Raw genomic sequence first — 25,036 nt, forward strand, 5'->3', positions numbered from 1 at the left:
TCTGGGATTTGTTCTTCGTCCTTTTCTTCTTCTATACCACCTAACTTGATGAGCTTATAGCTCCCATTAATTTAATGACCATCTCCATGCTGATGATTCTCCAGTCTACTAATTCTGCCCGTCTCTCATCTGTTATCTCCAACTGCCTTTCAGACATCTCAAACCAGATCAACAGTGGACATTTTAAATTCAATAGATCCAAAATTAATTCCCCTCCTAACCCTCTCCCTGCTCCCAAATAACTGTAAAGGGCAACACCATCCTCCCAGTTCCTCAGACTCCAAACCTATTCTCTTCACTGTCTTAGCTATCATGGACTCCTCACTACCTATCTCTTATCCTCCATGGCCAGGTTGTTGCCAAAACGGTGAATTTCACTATTTTAGCATCTCTTCAATACATCCCTTTCTCTTCCCTGACATTGCTACCCTCTAGTGCCATCATCTCCTGCTGGGATCATCGCAATGGTTTTGGGAGAGTGGAGATGGATGAGGCAGGGGAATTGGGGGGTTTGCCTGCCTCAAGTCTCTCTCTACTCCAAAGTCTCCTTCATCCAGCTACTAAAGAGATTCCTTAAGTTTAAGTCCAAGCATATATTTCCCTACTCAATAAATTCCACTGGCCTTTTCCCCCTGCCCTTTCTACTAGGATAAAATACAAAATGCTCTGTTTGACTTTCAAAGTCTTTCATAATCCAACCCCCTACTATCGTTCCAGTATTCTTAAACATGCATCCAGACACATACTCTTTGATCCAGTCACAATGGTCTCCATCTTTAGCTCCTTGCATTCTGCTGGGTTGGGGTGTCCCCCATGTCTGGAACCCTTTCCCTCTGCTCCAGTTACTGACTTCCCCTGGCTTCCTTTAAATTTCAACAAAAATGTCACTTCCCACAGGAAGCCTTCTTCAACCCCTCTTAATTCCTTTGCCTTTCCTCCATTAATTATTTCCTTCTTATCCTCTATAGATTGCTTTGTATATCTGTTTATTTATCTTTCCATTCAATTATAAGCTTCTTGAGATCAAGAACTGTTTTTTTCTTCTTTTTGCATCCCTCCTGCATAGCAAGGTACCTGGCAATAGAAGGTACTTCATAAAATGTTTATTTATTGACTGATATTGATTGATACCTTGTCCCAGAACAAGTGGAATTGCTAAATATCAGTTGGGAGAAATCTTGGGAGTCAGAATGGGCTGAAGAAAAGAGCTGGGCAGATAGGGGTGCTGTGGACAAATAGGATAGTGGTGACAGAGTTATGTAGGCTTTGTGAGTCTCACTAAAGAGGAAGTTTATCCACTTTGCAGGGATGTATGAGGGATGGCTGACAGTGCGGTTTCCTCAGGCTTGTTTCATTTTGATAGGTTCGATGCCAAAATGATCTGTTTTGGGCACCAAAATGATGTGGGTGATGTAGATTCCAGATGATGGTAGACACCAAAAGTTGGGGTTCAGTCACGTGAAGAATTTACAATGGCCATTCTCTTTGGTAAAAGGAGGATTTATTTAGGGGAATAGGTTAGAGATGTAATGAAGGAATGCAATAGACACCAGGAAAGGTAAATATGAAATAGAATGGGAGAGCATAGAAAGCAGTTTTAATAATTAATGATAGAGAGGGCAAGCTCTCTAATGGAACTTGCCATTTACCAGCAGAAAGGAAACACTCCCATGAGGTTGGGGCGTGCCTTTAGCTAGTAGGCTAAATCCTGAAAGGGCCTTAGCACTCTAAAAGAGTTAGTTCTAAGGAGGAGAAGTGGAGTTGGGAAGCAGAGTGGAGGTAGGGGAGATACTATGTGGTGTGGAGGAGGGGGAAGGAGAAAGATACCATGAGGCAGAATGCCATGGGGGATTGACCCAAAAAGAAGGCAGCAGCCATGGGGAAGACCCCTAAATAGATTATATAGGGAAAATATAACCTCAGGGACATGATTGGGATTTCTGACAGGGCATGGCAAAGTGAGACTGCTCAAGATCTCTACAGAGGCTGGGTCTCAGGGATTTGACAGATCTGGATTTCTGACTGGACTACTTCCCCAGAAAGTGGAGTCATGGAGTAAACTAATTTCTGTCAGTGCCCTCTCCCTGCTTGTCTTGCCTCAGGAATTAATTTTTATCAATTCCTCTGCTAACTACCTCCAACACTGAAGACCTCATCAATTTCTATAATGAAGTGGGACATTAAGTTTCCAATTTTTCTCCAAATCCACTCAGTGGATTTGGTTCCTGGTTACTCTTGCTCCCAGATACACGAATGCATTAAGCTTCCAAATATAGATATATACATTTCTATTGAGTATTAGTTGACAAGTTTAGATTGTGTTCCCCTTCCCCTAGCCAATGGAAAAAAGGGTAAGGGAGTGAGGGGGGATAAGACTTTGAAATTCTATTTCTCCCATTATGGGGTGAACTCCCTGGCTTCCGCCGCTTGACTTAAGAGGGGCTGTGCCCTTTCTCACGAGGAAAGAATAAAGATGTTTTCTGATCTCTGATTCGGGTTCCGGATTTTTGATTCTGATGGGTCGCCCTCTTACAGAGGTTTGGGGGCTAGTCCCGGGATTTCTCCCCCTCCGGCAAGTGTGAAGGAGACTCTCCTCTGAGGAGACCCGAAGAGAAACTATAAGGAGCCACTGATTGGTCATGAGCCGGATGAGCCTCTTTGTTCTGGATTTCGGGGTGACCAGATAGAGTGGGATATAGGTCGTCTGTGGGATTGAAGGTTCCAAGAGATCCTGGTCATCTCCTAGTGGGGATTAGCCTAGTTGAGCCCGGATCGGCCATACCGGCAGAAATCCCAGTCATGTCCCGGAGTATAAGAAACTCGGGCAACAAACAGAAAGCTCTCCAGCCGGAAGTAAGAGTTGAAAGAGACACGGGAAAGCCTCAGTCAAAAGCGAATTGTGGGTTCCCCTCTCCGGGGAATAGTCCGTCAGGGTCTGGGTTACGTAGTTGGGATGAACAACCGACATACGAAGGAAAGGACCAGAGGAAAATGATGAAATTTTGCTCTTTCATTTGGAACGGGTCCAGCTCGGAGGAAATGTCTCCTGGCCAAAGTGGGGTGTCCGGAGGACAAATACGTGAATTACCTAGAACCTCGGCGCGCGGAGGAGTGTGTGTCTGCTGCCCCTGGCGGCCCGCTGCGGAGCACTTTGTAGGCTGGAGGAGGAGCATCCTCCCCGAGCTTCTCGGCCAGCTTCCCCTCTTCCTCCGCCCCTCCCCCCGCTTCCCCTCCTTCCCATCCCTCTGCACCTTCGGGGGGAGGACCAGGGGAATCGGGGGGATGGGAGGGGGGCTGCTATCCCGCCGCAGGCTCTCCTCCACCAAGCCCCAGAGAACTTCTCTCTTCTGGCTTCTCCTCTCACCCACTTATTCCCACTAAGAGAAGCTCCTTTGGCTCCGTGGGAACGTCCCCCCGTTTCTGAAGGACCTGAGAGAGGATCCACTTGGGGCCACCCACTCCCGGAGCTCCACTTGTAGGGCAGGAGCCCATGGCCCTATTGGACATTCTCTTCGTTGGGGAGGAGCAGAGGCAAATTTGGAGGGCGGCTGTGAAAGCTTGGGATGCCGCCCGCCCACTGACTCAAGGAGGCAGAAATCCCCCGCAAAAAGACCCTGATCGGGACCATAATAATGCCCCCCATAGACAAAATATGAGAGAACTAAGGAGGAGGATGGAGGAGGGAATGGGGAATGCGGTCCCTAAAAGTCTAATTATGGAGAAGGGGACTGAAATCATGCAAGAGAAAGATGAAACTCCACTAGCCTTCCTAAATAAGGAGCCCATGGAGAAATAAATACTCAAGCTTAGAACTAACTGAATCCAGGTTCTTGACTTTATTAGGATTCTATTTTTGTTTTAAATGATATAAATTCCTTTTTATGAATATAAATTTCATATTTTATATCATATTTATGATATAAACAAGAAACCACAGAAGTTGATGATAGAACTAGGAAGTGTTAAGTGTCTGAAGTCAAATTTGAACTCAGGTCCTCCTGATTTCAGGGCTGGTGCTCTATCCATTGAGCCACCTAGCTGCCTTTTATCTTTGGTTATTTTAAATGGAATTTCTCTCTCTCTCTCTAGCTGTTGAACTTTGTGGATAACATACAGAAATGCTGATGACTTGTGTGGATTTTTCTAATACAATATTGAAAAGTAATGGTGATAGTGGGCAATCTTGTTTCACCCCGGTCTTATTGGAAATGCTTCTAGTTTATACCCATTATATATGAAGCTTGCTGATAATTTTAGATAGATGTTACTTATCATTTTAATGAAAACTCCATTTATTCCTATGCTCTCTAGTGTTTTTTCATAGGAATGGGTATTGTGTTTTGTCAAATGCTTTTTCTGCATCTATTTATATAATCATGTGGTTTCTCTTAGTTTGATTATTGAAATGATTGATTATGTTAATAGGTGGGTTTTTTTTTTTGCCACCTTTTCATCCTTGAGATGCTGGAGGAGGCAAAACATTATAGGAATAGAAATTTTATGGCTTTTGGCAAAGATGGGACAATCTTCCTCCATGTCATTTTGTCTGTGTCTACATCTCTGTGCAGAATATGTGTCATGTTTGTTCTGTGAGTTAGATTTTGTTACCTGGAAAGATTTAAAATGCAGTCATCAAGAAAAAAACTTCTATGCTGTAGTTAGAAGAAAACTGAGAAAGATTTAACATCCATGACTCCCACAAAAGGGAAAAGCCTGACTTTTTTCTTGTGAACCACAGTTCTGGCCAAGCTATGGGCTACAGAAATCAAGTTAGCTAGTTAAAATTATAGAGTTGTTAAAATAACATCTTAGCAGATTTTCAAGGTTTTGAGAACAATGATTAAGGAGTTTGGCAACTAGTCATTTTAAGAATGCAAGAAAAAATTCCTGAAATATTGGGGATAAATTCCAAGAATTTTCCCCATTCTGAAAGAAGAGAGTAAAAAAGAAAAAGAAAAAAAGTAAAATAGAAACTTTTTGCTATCCCTTCCTTGACTCCTTTCTTGTCCAGAATCCTCCTCTGCTCCATTGGGAAAGGAGAATATGGTTCATTTTACATAAAGGTTAAGGTAGATGCTGAAAAGGGAAAGCATCCCACAAGGTATTAAGGGATCTTCTTTATAATCCTGATCACTCAGCATTCTCCACTGACCAATTCTGAATATATCTCAGTTGTGGGGATAGATATAGCCCCTCTTTGTTTGCTCCTCTTGTCTCAGATCAGATTAAGAAAAGAGAATGCTGAAGAAATGTAGGGAAATTCATATTCTGCCCCACATGTAGAAATGGGGGAAGCAGCAACAGCCGTGGGGACCTCACATCTCAACCCAGCTTGGCAGGTATGGGGGTGTAGAGTGGAGATCAGGCTCTATGGTCAGCATTCCCTGAGCCCTGGCACCTGAAACTTCCATCAAGGGGAGATCCTGGTACCAGTCACCCCAGCCTTTGGCAGGTTCTAGGGGCCCTGTCAATAAAAACTGACACTTAATCGTTTCCTGGTTCACAAAAGAGAAATGGTTTATGTGAATTAGAAAATAACCAAATGACAATTCAGTTTGTCTGGAACATTTAATTAGAATTTAAGGAATCTCGTAAATTAAAATTAAGTCAATTAAAAAATAGTTTTAGAAGTGGTGTGTATGTTAAAATTGGAAACTTGAGTGTAAATTATGAGTCTCCTATTCATTTTTTTCAATATTCTGTTCTATCTGAATTTTATGAATTGTCTTGTTTACTCCCTAAAACAAAAGGGAAACTTATTTAGGGAAAGGGGGAAGCTATAACCTTCCTTAAAAACTTTCAAAGGCACAATAGCTTGGGGACAGAATAAACTGAACAACTCAAAGAAGGGAGAAAGTTTACTTAGCCTTGCTAGCCCTGTTTTATAATGTGTTGCAAATATAATTTAGGGAATTACATATTCCCATCTTTGCTAGAAAATTAAGAGGAAATTATAGCAAAGACTATTTGGCTATTGTTAACTAGATTATTTGGAATTATTGTCATCATGTTAAACCTAAAATTGGTAATTACTGTGTGTGGAACAAGAGGAAGAAGGCAAAAGCCTGACCAGTACATCTTCAAGTACCCTTTTTCCCCTTCATAGAGGAAGATATCAAACAGCACAGTTCACAGAAGCTGATAGGTGGGGTGGGCAATAGCAACTCAGTCCCTTCTCTGGGGTCTCTGTCAACTCCCTTTAATTTATAAGCTTGCTAATTTTCTTGAAATCATCAGGGTAAGCAAGATCATCAGCCCTGAGAAATGAATTTGTATGGGAAGTATAGTTCCCAAACAAGGAATGTGTTTACTAAGAATCTATAAGCTTGTTTAATGATTGGTCTTTGCACCAGGATGAGTTTAAACTTAAGAAGAAGAAAAACATGTTAAACAAAATCTCCTATGTGTGTGTCCTGATAATCTTTTAAAAATAATATATCTAGCTCTAAGCTGTGATTAGTAGAATTTGCTATTAGAAATAAAATCTCTTGGGACTGTATGTAACTGATCTTTTGAGCTTTGAATTTAGGTATGATTGCCTGACAGATTGTTAAGTTAGTAATAACCCATCATTAGAGAGAAATGCCATAAATTACTCAGAGGGATGCCTTTCTGAACTGTCATAGGTGGACATCTTATCTGGGCAAGAGCTGGGAGGACAGTCTTAACCTCGGCTCAAGGTCAGATCCTACTGACTCACTTTCCCAGCTCTGTTTGTTTCTCACCTGATTATTCCCAAGCTATGAGGTGGAATTGTTCCTGCATGATTAGTTGTCAAACAGATCTAAGGATGTTTAATCCTGTCATGTATAATCATGTCTCTCTTTTTCTTCATAGTAAATTTCTGTAATCAGATCAACTAGTCAGTAGAAACTATGAGCACAATACAAATATCTAAAATCTTGCTGTTTTCAATCTGAAAATATATAATTGCTACACCCTAAATAATTAGGTAAATGACTATATACCTGTATGAGATTAGGTCCCTAAATTGATACAGTCTATGGGACTTGCTATTCTATTGATTATTGAAATAAAATCTGAAACATCTTCAGTACGGCTCAGATCTTGTCACTTCTTGAACCTGCCTCAAAAAACCTTGGAGACCAAGCCAATCCACCCTGAGACTTTTGCTCAGAGGGCAAAACTCATTGCCCTCATCAGAGCTGGAATTGGGGAAAGGCCCTCCAATCCCTTATGAAAAATCCTGAAGGGGCTGTTACCCTGCAACCCATCCTGAAGCTCAGGACTTCCACGGAGGGTATGTCTCAGAGGTTTGACATAACTTGGATTTCTGACTGGACCTCCTCAGAGAGTGGACCTTTGGAGCTACACTGATCTCTACCAGTGCCTTCTTCCTGCCTTGCCTGCCTCAGGGATGAGTTTTTATCAATTCCTCTGCTAACTACACCCAACATTGAAAGCCTCATCAACCCCAATCAGAATACTCCCACTTTCCTGACTGGGGGTGGGGGGGATAGCACAAGATTGGAAGGGGGAGCATTGTGGTATAGAATTAATTGACTCTCAGACAAAAACCAGCTAAGGACTACAGGAGTCCCCCATTCCTGGAAGGCTGAATCAATTTATAGATGGCTCCTCATGGGTAATAGACAGGAAAAGAAGGAATGGGTATGCACTTGTTGATGGGGATAAGACCTTCTTTTTACTGGGAAAGCTTTCAAATAATTGATCCGCACAGACCTGTGAATTACATGCACTAAATTAGGTTTTGAAATTATTAGAGAACCAGGAAGGAAATATCTATACAGAGTCAAGTTTTGCCTGAGGGGTGGCTCATGTGTTTGGAAAGATATGGGAGGCTAGTGAAGGAAAAGAGCTGCCTCACTATACCTTGTTACAGCAGGTATTGGAAAATCTGCACTTGCCTAAAGCTATAGTCTGGGTCAATGGACATCAAAGGGGGAACTTCTTTGAGGGTAGGGATAATGTCTGGCTGAGGGAGGTGAAAAGGGCTGGAGAACTTGAGCAAGAGATGATTGAGCCAGTATTGGTTCTGGTTGCCATGTTCCCTCCTAACTTGAAGCCCTCCCTTCTGATGGAGAAGGAGGGAAAGAAAGCTTGGGAATAGGGAGGTCAGCAGGACGAGTGAGGGATGTGATTTCTCCCAGAGGGGAGGGAGATCATAAACGGGGCCATTTTGAGGCAGATACTGCAGCAGGTAGCCATTGGGATGTTCAGAATCTGTGTGACATGGTTTTGGCCAAGTATATCTGTCCTTGCAGGCAGGTAACTAACTGATGGCTGCGTTATTTGTCAAAGGACAAATGACAATAGCCAAAGGCACCATGCAAAATGAGGCTGGCCTCCAGGAATCAGACCATTTCAGAGCATACAGTTGGATTTCCAAGGTACCCCTGTAGGGAGACTGAAGTTTTTGTTGGTGATAGTGGACCATTTAATTTCCTAGGTGGAGGCTTTTCCTCTGGCTTAGACCACCACATCCCTGGTAAGTAAGGTTCTGCTGGAACAAATTATCCCTCTATACAGGTTGGTCGAACAGACTGACTCCAGCCAAGGCACTCATTTCACCCCTCGAGTCCTCCAATCCTTAATAAAAGGCTAGAGATTTCTTAGGAGTTACATACTCCTTTGGGCAGAGCAGAAAAGATGAATCAGGAGATTGAGACAGTCACAAAACTTGTGATGGAGCTATAACTCCCTTGGACTAAGTGTTTACCACTAGCTCTACTCCACATCAGAACCAAACCCCGTAGGGCTATAGATCTGTCTCCCTACGAACGCTTATGTGGTCACTCTTACCCAGCCAGATTGTCCCAGCCTTTCCAGTGGGACACGAGGGAAAAATTCCTTAAAGACTATGGATAGTCTTTGGCAAGTTATCTTGTTTTCTCTACAGGAAAAAAGGACTCATTGCCCAAACCCCTCCACTGGGGTTCCCAGTGCATAAATACCAATCTGGTGACTGAGTGCTCATCCCAAGGTAGACAAGCTGTCACCTGCTTGGGAGGGGCCATTCCAGATGAACCTTACTACAGACATTGCACTGAGAATCAAGGAGAAAAGTTAGATACCCTCCAAAGGTCAAAGAATCTGCTGACCAATCATTTGAGTAGACTGTTGTCTCTGGTGATCCAGAGAATTACAAGTTAACCATAAGGAAACAAAAGGGATTGATTATAATCCTTGATGAAAGAAAGAACAATTGTGATCTTGATTTCTTCCTTTGTAGGGGTTCTATTTCTCATTCTGGCCCCTAGTATCTGACTTTGCTTATTTCCACAAGGATATAATCATTTCTTACTCTGCCAGAGAAGCAAAAACAACAGGGATAAAAGCAGAGACCCCATGGTTCCCTGGCTCAAGCCTGCTCTCTTCATGATCTCTTGCTTGACCCACTCCTCTTCCAGGAATTCCTGGCAAGAGGAGAACATTAAGTTTGTTGGATTGGTGGAAGCAATAGCACTTGGCTTTAATTTAACAAAACTGTTGGATCTGTGGAGGACCACAGCAAATGGGAGGTGGCTTTGGGTGCCAGTATCTTTAATTCCAGTCAGGATCCTCAGGAACAGCTGAGGTACATAATGATATGGGATACTGGACAGGGGAGGAAAGACATCAGTGGCAATTGAGAGTCAGTGAAGAGCAACTATTTCCTGATCAAACTGAAGAGGATACATGGTTGGGAAAAAGTAAATATGACTGGACCTATTCTTGTGAGAAGGATATATGAAAGTAGGGGAAGATAACCACATATAGAGTTGGACAGACTTTCTGGGAATTGGGACTCTTTATAGTTCTGGACCCCCCCAGAATGAGACATTGAGCCCTGAAATGGACTAATATGAATGGGAAATAGATCGTGGACTACAGAATTGTACCTACAAAGAATCATTGGGGATGCTCTTAAGGGGGACCTTTGAGACTGAGTAGAGGACAGTCTCTACTGTCAATCAACTATTTCCCCTGAAGAACAATCAGCTTTAAAAAGACATTGTTGGATATGAGGATCGGCTACCTATACCCATTTACCCAAAAACTGGTCAGGAAGTTGTTATATTAGACTTGTCTGCCCAGAATTTTTCTTCTTGTCAAGGCAAGGAGGCCATTTAGGAGTTAAGACTATATGATGATCTGGGTAGAGCCAAAAGGAGCATTGATACCTCCCTAACAAGCACGGGGGATGCTAATGGAGGGAGATACCTGGCCCCCGGAGAGGATAGTGCAGATTTATGGCAGTTGGAGCTACAGGACCCTGATTTATATGCTTAACAGGCTGATCAGACTCTAAACTATAGTAGATCGTATCACCAATCAGACCATGAGGGCCCTGGACTTATTAGCTGATCAGGCTACTCAGATCAGGGAAGTGGTGATCCAGCACCAACTGGTCTTAGATTACCTCTTGGCAGAAGAAAGAGTGCTGTATGAAAATTGATGATAATGGGCAAGTAATAAAAGATATAACTCAGAACATAAGAAAAATCATTCGTGAGCCAGTCCAGATATGGAGCCTTCCTTTTAACTTCTCCTTGATGTGCTGGTTTAGGGGATCCTGGTGGAAACAAATAAGTTCCTACTTATTGCTAGAATTGTAGTAATACTCCTTCTCATCTGCTCATCTTGCATGATGCAAATGATCACCAGAATAGTACAAAGCTCAGTGCAAAAGATATTACATGTGTCTGGTAGTGGGGAAATCAAGATTATGATGATGAAAACTCAGAGACAGACTCCTCTAGAGACTGGATAGGACTGAATCTGAAGGCCATAAGGCCATTGGATGAGACCTATCAACAGTGGTGTGAGGAAACTCCAAAGACATGATAAAAGAATAAGGGGGATTGTGAGGGATGACTGGTAGTGCAGTTTCCTCAGGCCTGTTTCATTTCTAAAATGAAGTGGGATAGTACGTGTCCATTATTTTTCTAAATCCACATCAGCAGAGGCAGTTCCTGTTCACGCTTGTTTCCTGATACTATATGCATTAAGCTTCTAAATATGGGTATACAAGTTTCTCTTGGGTATTGCCACATTTAGATTCTTTGCCCTGAGTACCCAGCCAATAGGGAAAGGGTAAAAGAGTAGAAAGGGGTATGGGCTAGGGCTATAAAATTCTATTCTCCCACCCAGTGGGGTGCATACCCTGGCTGCTGCTACTTGAGCAACAAGGGTTTGTGTCCTTTCTCATGAGAAAGAATAAAGATCTTTTCCGATTTCTGATTCAGACTCTGGATTTTCAATTCCAGTGGTTGCTGTCCCACACAGATGTGAAAGAGCATAAAGTGGTGCCCAGGGAAGCAGGGGGAACATGGGGGGAAGTTCTTTTTGAGCTCCCAGTTCTCTGTGTCTATTGAATATTCTCTTTTTGTAGCGCTCTGGAGGACAAGAGCTGGGGCTCCACTCAGGGGCCCCCAGGCAGAGCCTTGATAATGTTCCTTGGGTTGATGCATCTCATGATTATTTGAAGCAACTTTGGGTGAATCTGCTCAGAAATCTGGACTGGTATCTGGATTCATTGGATTGGGCATGTTATTACGTTAATTATTCTGGATGGTAGGACCTGGAGTCCCCTGGACCATGGGCTGGGCTAGTCTGTCCAGGAACCCATTTCTTCTTTTATCTCCTGACCTGTGTTCTATCTGTTGTCAGACAGAAGCTGCTCTTCTTCCCATATCAACCCCTTCTTCCATCCCTCCAATCCCTTCTGGAGCCCTGGGGTCCAAAGTCTGGAGATCCCAAAGTACCAGGCTAGGGAATTGGACATGGAAAGATGCCAGGCTAGGAGGTTGGGCTCACATTTGGTGTCAGTAAAGTACCTAGTCTCCCTTCCTTCCATAGCCAGTATTGCACCTGCCACAGCCCCGACATTGCAAAAAGTCCGTGATCTCCCGCTGGGCACCCCAACCCATCAATCTCTGCCCCGGAAGTCAATACTCTGGTTCCTGGACTGATCACCTTGAGAGCTATGCCAGAGGATTAGGTTCCCCAGTCTCGACACCACCAATCCTCTACACACCCCTCTTTCTTTACCTTCTGTCCCCTCAGGAGACCTCACTCCACCACAAATTCTCTTCCCAGTGGCTAGGATTTGGGGGAGAGGGTCCCTACTTGTCTTCTACCTCATCGCTTAAAAAAAAAGATTTTATTGCTGTGTGGGACTCGAAGACCCTTACCAATAATTCCAGAGTGTAGTAAAAAGGAAAGTTTAGAAAATAAAAAGCTTTTAATTTAAAAAAAAAAAAGGAAAGTTTATTAACTTTCTCGAGAAAGGACACAGTGAACACCAAAGGTATTGTCAACAGAGAAGTGTGCTTGTGTATTCGGCAAAGCAGATTATATAGACTCTCATGCAAATTCCTCCTCCCCACTTCTTCAGCCCATCTGCTGGATCCTAGGAGACACAATCTATTTGCAGAAACCTATCTCAGCACAAAAATATGTTTCTCACAATATGTCATCCCGCCAGATGGCGAGGGTACGATCCTTCCCTTTCAGTTTGGAGGTCTTGATAACTTTTTACTTTTGCCTGAGGAAATATGATTTCATGGTCAGGATGCTCTCATGGTTATCCAAAACAATTTGATTTATGAGGCTAGATACAAGGTATTTGGGGCCTTTGGGAAAAGGATTTTCCCAGCATACACATCCCTCTAACCCTGAGAGGACTCCGCCATCTCACTCCTGGTCTCTCGTTTTTATATAAATGACGGCTTACGGCAGTACAGCCCATCCCCCCTGATCTCGGCGACCCGAGCTCCGGTCTGATAAGGGACGGGAACGAGCATTTATTAAGCGGCTGCTGTGTACGCTGAGGGCTTTACAAAACGGGCTCATGCGACATCCCATTTGACAGAGTGTCGACGCCCACACCCACCGTTCCACCTTTCTAGCCAGGAGGGGGAACACAATTTGTCATCTGTTCTCTGGGACCAAGACTGGTCATCACAATCAAACAAATTCCCGGATGTGTCAGCGTTCTCCGGTCCCCGCCTCCGCATCATTTCCCATTGCACGAGCACGTTCCTTTACATTTCTATGTCACACTTTGTGGCTTCAAGTGTCCTCAGTATGATTTTGACTCCCCTGGCCCGCCCCCCAAGTCCGGGTGTACGGAGGATTGCTTCTGCTCAGGCAGGTTCTGCCTCCCGCACTCCCCCAATACACGGGACGATTGGATGTGGGGGGAGCGCCTAATGATGGGCTTCAGGTCAGACTCCCACCCGAGGACTAGCCCTCAGCACAGAACGCCCTTGTTTCAACCAATCACAAACGGGCACTGTTGAACCTCGCGCGGGACTTCTACGAGACGACCAATTAACTTTCAGGGAAGATCGGGCCGTTCCCATTGGTGGTGCCTACAGGTAGGCGGATCAAGCACACTTTAACGTGAGTGATGTCTGGTTCGGGGAGATGCCACTGAAAAGATAGTCAATAAGATCTTGCGGTAGGAGGGAGGGACTACTATGGTGTAGACCAACCACATCTCAGGAAAGGAAATTTCTTAGAGATAATAGCCAACCAAGCAACAGAAAGGGCGGTGCCATCGAGAAAAAGCAATAAAGCCTCAAGGGAAGGAGGAGCCTCCTTGATTCCAACCAATGGGGATAGGGAGGAGGGGCTCTTGCGGGAAGTCGCTGCAGAGTGAATCGAGGCTTGCGGGAGGAGCCACGGACGTCGACGTCGGAGTCGCGTGGCTCCGTAGTCGGGAGGGGGCGCTCGGGTCCTGCCTCCCTCCCGCGCCATGTGGCGGTTCCTGGGAGCCCTAGTGTCCGGGCTAGCCCAAAATTCCCGTCTGTGCACCAGGTGCGTCCCGGTCCAGGGTGGGCTGGGGTGGTGGTGTCCGGTTCGGCGATCAAGGGATAAACTACGGGGCGGAGCGTAGGCCAAACCGCGAATCTGGGAGACGTTCGAATCTCTCCTCCGCAGCCTTGACAGGCCATGAGCTCTTGCGCCCCTGCTGCCCCTCTCTGGACCTCAGTGCTGTCTTTCTGTAATTAAAACGTCAACATGCATTTATTAAGCGCCTACTGTGAACTAAGGCCGATTATTCGGCTTTACGAAGAGGCAAAGTGTCAACAAGGACGGTCCCTGCCCTAAAGGAGTTTGCCTTTTAAACTGGGGGGTCTGAACCCAGGAGCGTAATACCGAAAAGGCGACCTGCTGCAATGCCGAGTTCAGGCTCTGGAGGTGGGGGACTGGCTTCTGCCCACGTGACCCTTGGCCAGTTTCCGGGCCTGTGAAATGAAAAGGCGGGGGATGGGCAAATTGAACCCTTCCCCCTCCTCCGGGAAGGGAGCAAAATGAGAGCCCTTTGGAGAAGGCTCTCGCGCTGACAATCAGGGAGGGCTTCTGGGAGGCGTTGGCGCCTGGAATCCGGAAGGCCCCTGCTGGAGGAAGTGAATTCCAGGCAGGCCCCGGGCTGGGTGGAGAATTTCCTGGAGGTGGAATGTCATTAAGTGCCCCTAGCTAAGTTGGCGGGAATGTGCGGTATGTAAGTGCAGAGGAGTCTGGGAATGAAGTGAGGCCTGTGCAGGAGGTGGGTGGGGGCCCGAAGGACCAGGCTCGGAATTCTTCTCATTCTCCAGCTGGAGTCCTCGGCCTCTGCTGTGTCCTGGATCCCTCCCGCCGGCAGTCTGGCCAAGTCCATGCACCCCCTCTCAGAAGCAGGTTTTTAAATAAATAAGATAATACGAAGACAAAGGAAAGCAGTTATTTTGAAATATTTGTCTAAATATATCATTTTTAAAAGCTCACAGACCCCAAATTAAGAACCTAGACTAGATTGACGTCACTGGATGGAAAAGTCAGTAGAAATCATGTTAGAAAATCATGTTTTTATGGAGGGGACTGAAATTTGTCAGACCTGTGCTCCCAGGGGTTGGACTGATAGCAAGTGTTTAAAAAGCTTACTATGTGCCAAGGGCAGTGAGGAGATAGAGCCATGGGCCTCGAGTTAGGGAGACTCATCTTCCACTTCACCCGGTTTGCCTCAGTTTCCTTATTGGGAGCTGGAGAAGGAAATGGCAAATCATTCCAGTGTCTAAAATTGATGAGGTTCGGCTCCCCTCGATTCTGGGTCAGGGAACCAAAAATGATGAGGTTTGGCACGAGGGCAGGGAGTTGTGGGAACCCCCTTCTGCAGTGCAGGTCCTTCATAAATGAATTTATGAACCCGAAAAGTTAAACTGGCAAAAGAAGTTTATTGTTAAAGGTCTAGCAGAGAAAGTTTCTAACAAATCCTGGGAGAGGTGAATAAGGTCTTATTAGGGAAATAGGTGAGAGAAATAAGAGGGAGTAATGCTGAAAAGAGAATGTCTTTGGGATTGAGCTGAAGGAGGCTTGTTTTATGGGCAGTTCTCTGTAGGGGCTGGGAGCGGTTTGAGTGGAATCAGAATAGAGAATCTTGGAATTCAGTGAGTGTCCCTGGACTAATCTCCAACTCAGTAGAGTTGGATAGAAATCTCCATCTCCAGCTCAGACTAAGTAGGAGTGGTCCTGGATTCAACTAGTCCCACCCAGATAACAGAATAAAACCACTTTATCTTGATTCCTGGGGCAGGTCTCTCAGGGCAGAGCTTCTCTGAGGGAGTTCCCAAACTTTCCCCCCAAAGTCTGAGAGAGTGACAGTTTCAGGGCTCCCCTCAACAAAATGGGGTTACAAAGAATTGGCCATGACTGAACAACCTAGGAAAAACCTGTCAGACACAGTAATAGGAACTAAAGATTACAAAGAAAGACAAGGAACTACAATATAGCAACTGTGTAGGAATAAGCTAGATCCATTGTAACCTCAGAGGGAAGGGACTAGGTCTGGAGGGGACAGAAGGTGGCATTTGAGCTGAGGCTTGAAGAAAGCCAGGAGGCAGAAGTCTAGGTGAGGGGAGAGAGCATTCCAAACCCAGGGGTCACCGAAGCCAAAGGCTGAGAGCTGGGAAATGGAGTAATCGGTGTAACAAACAGCAAATACACAATTTGACTTTTATGGAAATGTTATGCATAATTTTTGATAAGGTTTAGATTTAGGGAACCAAAATGAAATTAGGGTTTCTGGTGGTCAGGGAGTTAAATGATAAGGTCTAATGACAGTTTTGGGGTTCAGGGTAGGTTTGGCTCCCCTGCAACCCTTTGGGATTCGGCACAAGGTTAGGGAGTTTTGGGGACTCCCTTCTGGCAGTGCAGAGGTTCTCTGTAAAGGAATTTACAGACCCCAAAACCTAGACTGATAAGAGAACTTATTATAGGAACTGGAAGTAAGGTTAGAAATCCTGACAGAGAGGCATAAAGTTTGGTTAGGGAAATAGGTGAGGATAACGAGAGTCTGACACTGGAAAAGAGTATTATTCCAACGGGCAGATCTTTGCAAAGTGGAGTTTTGCACTGAGAATGCAGTTCTCAGTGGACAGAAGGTCCTGGCAGAAAAGGGAGCTGCCAAGGTCCATTTGCAAAGACCTTAGTTGATGGAAGCTCATTATATTGCTCACCTTGGTGGGGGTTGGGAAACCTGAACAGATCAGAACTAGTAGGGACTGGGAAAGCTCAAGCAAGTCAGAATGGGGGACTGGGACAACCGGAACAGATCAGAATCAGTGGGGGCTGGAAGAGCCCAAGTTGGCTCAGATCCAGTGGGGGCTGGGACAAGCCCGGATCTCCTATTGGAATTCAAAGGGATGCTTTTGACCAGGATTTGTGAATCAAAGGTCCTGGCATCCAGGAAATTCAACTTTTTTCTGGAAAGGATGTGCCTCAGCTAGGAGGGGCTGAGAATCTGAAAGGAATCACAGATCAATAGGAAGTATAGTTTCTTAAAGGAACCACAACCCGCTTCAATTTCACACGTGCCTTCTTGATGGGGGATGAAAAGAGAGAGTAAAGGAGAGAATTTGGAACTCAGTTTTAAAAACATGTAGAAAAAATTGGTTTACTTGTCACCAAGGAAAATAAAAATATTAAATAAAATTTTTAAATAGGGAGAAAAAAGAAAAAGTAAATAAAGCCAGTAGGACAGTAAATATAAGAAAATTGGAAAAGTAGAAAGGGTGCTCCCCTTTGTTGTTTGTTGTGAATAGCTTTAGAAGTCAAACAGAACTAAGTGTCTTTGTGTTACTGTTATCTTAATTGAGCCTCCCCTGTACAGCAAGTGCTTTTGTCCCCATTCTTCAGATGATCCTCAGGCTAAGAAAAGTTACTCCTCAGGCTTTCACTGGGAGGAAGAGCTCCTTCTGGAGCCTCTAAGCCTTTACTCACACTGCCACCCAGTGGCTTGAGGTAGAATCACAGTATTTGAGAGTTGGAAGGGACTTGAGCAGCCGTCTGGGGAATCGGGTCAGCCAGTATTTTTAAGCATCTGTTGCGTGTCAGGTGCAGCTAGTAGCACAGTGGGTAGTGCACTGGGCTCGGCACCAGGAAAGCTCATCTTCCTGAATTCAAATCTGGACTCAGACATTAGCTGTGTGATCCTGGGGGAATCACTTCCTCCTGTCTGCCTCAGTTTCCTTATCTGTAAAATGAAATGAAGAAGGAAGTGGTCAACCACTGTAGTACCTCTGCCAAGAAAACCCCAGATGGGGTCGTGAAGAGCCAGACATGGCCGGAAACAATGAACAACAGCATCATCAGACTTGTGCTTTCAGAAGATCCCTTTGGGCTGAATGAAGGATGAACTGGAGTGGGGAGAGCCTTGCGGCAGCGATCCAGACATGGAGTGATGAGGCTCTGCACCCCACGGTGTCTGTGTCAGAGGAGGAAGAGGGTGCACTCAGAACATATTACAGCAAGATGGCGAAGTGGACCGAGCACCAGCCATGGAGTCAGGAAGTTCAGACCCTGCCTCAGATGCTTCCCAGCCGTGTGACTCTGGGCAAGGCGCTCAATCCCAGCTGCCCCCTCCCAGAACGCTATTACAAGGGAGAAGTTGGCAACAGCTGGGACAGGTCGGGGTCAGGATGGTGACAGGTGACTCCTGGGGTGGAGCTGGGGTGCTTGGGAGGACTGTGATAGATAAGGGGAGGAGCCTGAGCTCCGTTTTTGGCTTGCTGAGTTTGGAACATCTGTGGTTTGAGACTTCTGAGAGGCAACCGTCCAACGTCCTTATCTACAGACAAGCAAACTGAGGCCAGAGATAAAAAGTGACCCTGGTGTCCACAAGTAACTGACCAGTGACCTCCTAAGCCTCCTTCCTCCAGATTCCTAACTCTTCCCAGCAGATCTGAGGGCTGGGAAACACCTCAGCCCACCCACACTCCCAAGTGTAACCTAGACCGGGTAGGAGAGTAATTGAGAAGTATTTATAAAAATAAGTACAAATACCACAAAACGTAGATGCTGGGGTTTTCTAAGTCAGTACAACGTGGCCTGCAGGGATCCTTCATTTCTGTTTGGTGAGCCCACCCGTCATCCTGCTGGTGTCCCCCGCTGACCCCTCTTCTCTCTTCCCTGCCCAGCTTGCCAAAACGCTGTTTGTGCAGACCTGGCTCTGGCGGCCGAGCCACCATCTTTGCCTTGTCTTCTGGCCAGGGCAAGTGTGGCGTGGCGGTCATCCGCATCAGTGGTCCGGCCAGTGGCCCCGCTCTCCTGGGACTCACGGCCTCGAAGGCCCTTCCACAGCCCCGCGTGGCGACGCTCCGACTGCTGCAGGACCCTGGCTCTTGCGAGCCCCTGGACAGGGGCCTGATTCTCTGGTTCCCAGGTAAGGGGGGCACCTCCCCGCCAGCCCTTCATCTTCTCTAGCCTTTCGGGACAACGCCCTCAGGAGTCACGATTCTCCAAACAAGTCCACGGCTTCAGGATTCTGGCTCCAAGTCTGCTGCAGCCAAGGAGCGCGTGGTTCTGAGGCCCACGGAGGGCCGAGCTCCAGGCCAGGGCGTCTGAGCCTGTGTGGGAAGGCGTGGACGTGCTTGGAGACCCCGAGCTCGGGCTCCAGCAGCTCCTGACTCTGACTCCAGCTTGTCTGCAACAAAGCTCCTCCTTTCCTTCTCCCCACCAGCGGGAATTGGTCCTGAGGTGCCCTCACTGGTCCCCCTTCTGGGAAGTGAGGTGAGGGTGCAGCCAGGGCTGGGATACTTGGGGGGGGCGGTGGAAGGAGGGCTCCCTTCCCCTGTACGGAGTCAGCGTGGTGAAGAGGTCGCCCCCATTTCGTCTGTGGTCGGGGCCCTGCTTGGGCAGCATTCCCCTCCCAGCCACGGCTTCCTCGGCTCCTTCCAGGACCCCACAGCTTTACTGGAGAGGACTGTGCCGAGTTCCATGTCCATGGCGGGCCGGCTGTTGTGAGTGCTGTCCTGGAGGCACTGGGTGAGTTTTCCCCCTTTCCTGGGATGCTCTGGGGGCTGCCAGGTCTCTCGGGGGGAGGCAGGCTCTGAGCAGATGTTCCCTGGCAGGCAGGCAGCATCCGAGGCCTGCGGCCGGCGGAGGCCGGAGAGTTCACCAAGCGGGCTTTCCAGAATGGGAAACTGAGCTTGACGGAAGTAGAGGGGCTGGGGGACCTGATCCACGCCGAGACCGAGGCCCAGCGACGCCAGGCCCTCCGGCAGCTCCAGGGGGAGCTGGGACAGCTCTGCCAAGGCTGGGGAGAGACCCTGACCACGGCAAGTGAGGCTCCAGGGCCCTTGTCCCCATCCTTCCTTGTTTCTTCCCCTTTGTCTCCTCCTCCCCCTCCCTCCTTCCTGTCTCCTCTTCCCTTCCCTCTCCTTCTCCCCCTGTCTCCTCTAGTGGACACCATGTGGTTCTGAGGCCCTCGGCGTCTAGGGGTCCCCAGTGTGTGGCGAGGGCCCTGGGGTCTCTGCAGCCTGAACTGGCCTGACCCGCTCTGGTGACCCGGACTGGGTGGCCATCTCCTCTGGAAGGCGGGGAGCCTCATGTTCCCTCCCACCCGCGCAGGCCCTGGCCCACCTGGAGGCCTACATTGATTTCAGCGAGGATGACAACATTGAAGAAGGCGCTCTGCAGAGGGGTGAGGCCGCGGTCCATTCTCCCCTTCCCCACCTGCCCTGGCCCCACCGGGCACTCCCCCCCACCCCCCACCCCTCTGGGCCCTGCCCTCCCTGGCCAGCCCCAGCCCCTTTCACTTAGCTGGAGCTTTTGTGGCTCTCCTCCCTGTCCCTGCAGTGGACAGTGCTGTGCGGGGCCTCCGGGAAGCCCTTCTGGCCCACCTGCGAGACGCCCGGAGGGGACAGCGGCTCCGCTCGGGGGCCCACGTGGTCATCGCTGGCCCGGCCAACGCCGGCAAGAGCAGCCTCATCAACCTGCTGAGTGAGTGGGAGGCGGGAGGCCCCTGGGGGTCGGGGCGCTGTGGGGGAGGTTCTGGAGGAGGAGGGAGGTATGAGGGGAGATGCTGTGGGGGGGATATTCCCAGACCACAGATCCAGCAGGGCCTAACCGTGGCCTGGACATCTGGGGTCACCGACGGTGCAGAGGCGGCTTCTGAGAGGGGCTGTTTTCTTCAGCCTGCCCCCGGCCTTATGAGGAGTGGGAGAGGGAGAGCCCCGAGGTTTCTTCAGGGGCCCGCTTCTCGAGGGCGCCACCAGGGGGCAGCAGGGCCCAGCCTCGGACCAGTGGGCTCTCTTGTGATGGGAACTTGGGCTCTGGGCCACGAGGCCCGAGCTGACGGGCTCCCTCGTTCCCCAAGGTCGGAGGCCTGTCGCCATTGTGTCCCCCGAGCCGGGCACCACTCGGGACGTGGTGGAGTCAGCCGTGGACATTGGGGGCTTCCCAGCCTTGCTGAGTGACACGGCGGGGCTCCGGGACAGCCCTGACCTGGTGGAGCAGGAGGGTGTCCGGCGGGCCCAGGATCGGTGAGGGCCGGGAGCTGCGGGCCCCGTCCGCCGTGGGCGTGGGGGACACGGGAGGTCCTGTCCCGGCCATGGGTGGGAGCAGCAGGGCCTTGGAGGAGAGGGTCCGTGCTCCTGCCACGCTGGCCACCCCCGGGCCTCAGGGCCTGTGACAGCCTGGCGGGCGAGGGTCGGGGTGGGGAGGGCTCTCCGGCTTCTGTTCTGAAACGACAGCTTTCAGTTCTCGCTCGTCTGTGGGAGAGTTCATACGTAAATCTGCTTCGAGGTTTATGGGACCAGCAGGCCGCCTTCCCCCGCACATCCTGGGCATTCCCAGGACCGCGCTCTCCATTTTGTCGCCTGGAGGCCAGAGTTCAGAGAGGGAAGGCCCTGCCCAGGGTAGGGGCCAGAGCCCGGCACTCCGGGGTCTCTGTGACTCGGCCGCTCCTGCTTCCCTCCTGTCCCCCAGGCTGGCTCAAGCCGACATCGTGCTGGCCCTACTGGATGCCACAGACTTGGCCTCGGCCTCCAGCCGCCGCTTCCTGGAGACAGTGGTGACTCCTGGGGGACCCTCCCCTCCCCATCGCCGCATCCTGCTGGTGCTCAACAAGGCTGACCTGCTGCCAGAGGGGATGCAGCTCGGGGGGCCTGCCCTGCCCCCCCACCTCCTGCTGTCCTGCAAGACAGAAGCCGGCCTGGAGGCTGTGCTGGCCTCCCTGAAGAGGGAGCTGGCTGCCGTGTGAGGACCACCCTCCCGCTCTACCCTCTGACCTCTGCCCTCCAACCCCCCATCTAGCTGCTTAACCACCATGATCTGATTCTCCCTCCGGATTGAGCCCTTTCCTCTCTACCTCCTTTTTCTTGGCCACGTGGCCTCCTAGTGTTTACTCTTGACCTCTGACCCTCCCACCTCTGATTGACTATCTTTGGCCTCTCACCTTGAGGGACAGGGGGCTGAGGGCTGGGGTTCACCCTTCCCAAGCTGTTCCCGGATGAGAATATTTGCTTGGGGGTTGGGATCAGAAGCTGGGCGCCCCAGTGGGATCGGTTCCTCCATGGTCGTGGTCATTCCTTTCAGGTGCGGTGACCCAAGTGTCGGGCCGCCAATCCTGACCCGGGCCCGCCACCGCCACCACCTGCAGAGCTGCTGTGAGGCCCTGGGTCGTTATGAGCAAAGCAAGGGCCGGGACCTGGCGCTGGCTGCTGAGGAGCTGAGGGCAGCGCGCAAGCACCTGGGCCACCTCACCGGGCAGGTGGGGGCCGACGACATCCTGGATGTCATCTTTCGGGACTTCTGCATTGGCAAGTGAGGACCGGAGGACTGCGTTTGGGCTCCAGCGCCGAGGAGTCCATGGGCAAGGTCACGGGCAGGACCGCGGGACGTCAGGGAGGCTCCTCAGGTGGCTCTCGGCTCTGGAGTTCTCCATTTGTAGACAGCCGCCCCAGCCACACCGGCCCTGTCCCCCCAGTCTGAGGCCTGGGCCCGCCTTCCCCTTTGGCTGTTAGGCGCCCACGGCGCCTTGGGAGAGGGAAGAGGAGGGACAGGGGATTTCAGATGGACACGGCCCCCTTGATGAGACTGAAGGAGGTGGCTTGGGCTTTTGAGGCCGCTTGGGCAGGGGAAAGGACACTGCCTGATAGTAAACAGGTTTTCTAAAAATAAATTGGATTGCTCTCTTTTTGTCCTACGTCCCCTGTGTTTCACAGTATTTCTGTCTCCTAATTCCCAGAACGCCATCCCTTAGGTAGCTACCGGCATTCCATGCCCATGGCCCTCCCTTGTCTGGGCCAGTCTCCACCAGACAAAGAGCCCTTTGGGAAGGAAGAACATGGAAAGGGAAGGGAAAGTGAAATCGTGGACCTCGGGGAGCTTCTGGGCTGTCTTTGGGCCCGTTCTTTGTTCATCATTAAGGGCCCTTTTCCTGGACTGGGTGAGCTCATCTGGGGCCTGGCTTCCTCCTGGAAACAGGAGGACGCCACCCAACCGAGGACCTTTCCTCAGGCAGGCGCTCATAGCCTTTTTAACTTCTTGGGCCCCTTTGCCAATCTGGGGAAGCCTTTGGACCCCTTCTTAGAATCATGTTAAATGTGTAAAATAAAGGGGGAGAGAGAAGAGAAGGGAATCTACATTTATGTAGCTCCTACTGTGTACCAGTGCCACAAATCTCTCATTTGATTTTCGCAACAGCCCTGCAAGGTAGGTGCTGTTATCCTATTTTATATTGGGGAAACTGAGCCTCTGAGACAGAGGCTAAATGACTTGCCCAGCATCACACAGCAAGTAAGTATCTGAGGCCAGATTTAAATACATAGGATTAATATTTTGAAATGAATGTTGATCAATAAACATTAAAAAATACATGGGATTACCAAAGAAACAAATTATATTGAAAGTCATCAAATTATTTTAAGAAGAAAAAAAGATTCAAGGACTCCAGGTTAAGGACCTCTATCTAGAATCAGAACATCTGGGTTGGAAGGGACGACAGAAACATTGCACCGGAGCAGAATATCTGTCCTTACAGCACCACTGAGGGAATGAACGCGAAGCATTAAAGTGCTGACTCTGTGCCCCACAAGCCCTCTGAGAATCGGCCTGAAGACATCCAAGGAAGTGGAGAAACCCACCGGCCCCTGAAGGAGCCTTTACTACCTTGGATAGTTCTGTTTTAGGAAGTTCCCGGCTCCAGATGCAGCGGCTCTGGGCCAAGCCCCGCTAAGTCTCCTTTCCCTCAGGGACTCCCTATCTTCTCCAGGATCAAATATAAAATCCTCTGGCACATAGAGTCCTTTGGGACTCCACCCCCACACCTTTCTGGCATGCTGAAAGCTCCCTTCCCTCCCCATACAGTAAGTACTCTGCCACAGTGACGCTGGTCTCCTTGCTCTTCCTAGAGCAACACACCCCATTTCCCCGGCTGTCCCCAGTGACCAGAACCCTCCTCCTCCTCCTCTCCCTCTCTGGCTTCCTTTACATCCCAGTTAACATGCCATGCCTCTAAAGGTTGCTCTCCCCCAAAATTCTTTTATTCTAATGCCTTTCCTCTGCTGGTTATTTCTTCCTCTTTTTTCTCCTCCTCTTCTTCCTTTCTTTTTTTTTTTTCTTCTCCTCTTCTGCCTCCCTTCCTCCTTCTTCCTCTTCTTCCTCCTTTCCCCCTGCCTTCCTCCTTTTCCTCCTCTTCCTCCTGAGTATAGATTTGAACTGTTCCCCAGACCCAGGCTGTACTCACTACACCACCTGGCTGCCCCTCTCATTTATCTTCTTCACCTCCTTTGTACACATTTGTTTGCCTGTTGCCAGTAAAGCTCCCCAAGGGCCGTTTGCCTCTACCCCCAGTGCCCAAGACAGTGCTGGTACTTCCTAAATGGCGGCCCTTTGGAGAGCTGACTCTTCCCCTCTTCGAAGCCTTCAGTCAGGCTTCCTGCAGCACGCTCCCCCCATGGCGGCACCCCTTGGGGGCCAAAGCCTGCACGTGTCCTTCCTGGCCCAGGAGCAATGGCTGCCAGTCGTAGGGAGGCAGATGCGAACAGCAAGGGACCATCCCCAGTGTAGCAAGCATGGCGGCTTCCTTCCATGGGACGCCTCCACCAGGAATTATCTGAAGCCTGCTCTGAGGTTCTGGGAAATGAGAAGTAACAACTGCTAATTAGAGAGATCAGAAGGTCTAAGCCCCTCATTCTTACTGAGGAAGAAATTGGGGTCCAGGACTCGCAGAGTGATCAAAAGCAGTATTTGAACCCAGCTTCCCTGACTCGGGGCTGGGGCTCTCTGTCGAGCCACACTGCCCCCCAAGAAATTATGTTACTTTAAAAGGGGGGGGCCATTAAGTACAAGGACAGCCTTAAAGACCAGCTGGCTCCCTGATCAGCGAATCAAGCCTTCCCGGTCAGGGGCAGGGAGCAAAATCTTCCCCCTTGTGCTCCCCTAGGAAGAGCAGTCACTGAAGGCTGAATACTCTGTGGGGAATGCGGAGGGGAGGGGTGTGTGCTCAAGGGGACCATAGGGGATGAAGACTGAGTTCATGTTGGCTTCAGGCAGGGAGTGGGGGAACCTCGGACGGATTGGGTTCAGCCCAGGAGTCTCCTGTTCCATTTGGGTCACGGGGCTCAGGACCTTCAGAGGAAATGGGTTGATTCTCTGAAAAGTAGGCCCTCCCCAGGAGCCCCCAGCTTCCTTTCCCCTTCAGCATTCCCGAGCCTTTATGGGGAAGGGTGCTGGGGGCTCCTGGGGAGGGCCGGGTCAAAGGAGCTTGGCCAGCTTTCCGTTTTTTCCCAAGAATCCTGAGGCC

General features: G+C 49.0%; 1 protein-coding gene across 1 annotated transcript; it reads left to right on the forward strand.

The window, feature by feature from the left end:
• The first annotated feature begins 13,568 nt into the window (after positions 1–13,568).
• On the forward strand, positions 13,569–22,435 carry GTPBP3 (GTP binding protein 3, mitochondrial). Its single transcript, XM_051972120.1, is given in 10 exon segments — positions 13,569–13,697; positions 13,700–13,788; positions 18,426–18,670; positions 19,186–19,272; positions 19,363–19,565; positions 19,858–19,930; positions 20,086–20,229; positions 20,606–20,771; positions 21,217–21,486; positions 21,826–22,435. Coding segments are annotated over 10 exon segments (1,623 nt in total). The 5' UTR covers positions 13,569–13,583; the 3' UTR covers positions 22,058–22,435.
• The last annotated feature ends 2,601 nt before the right edge of the window (positions 22,436–25,036 follow it).

Source organism: Antechinus flavipes, chromosome 1, assembly GCF_016432865.1.
Source record: "Antechinus flavipes isolate AdamAnt ecotype Samford, QLD, Australia chromosome 1, AdamAnt_v2, whole genome shotgun sequence".
NCBI lineage: Eukaryota > Metazoa > Chordata > Mammalia > Dasyuromorphia > Dasyuridae > Antechinus > Antechinus flavipes.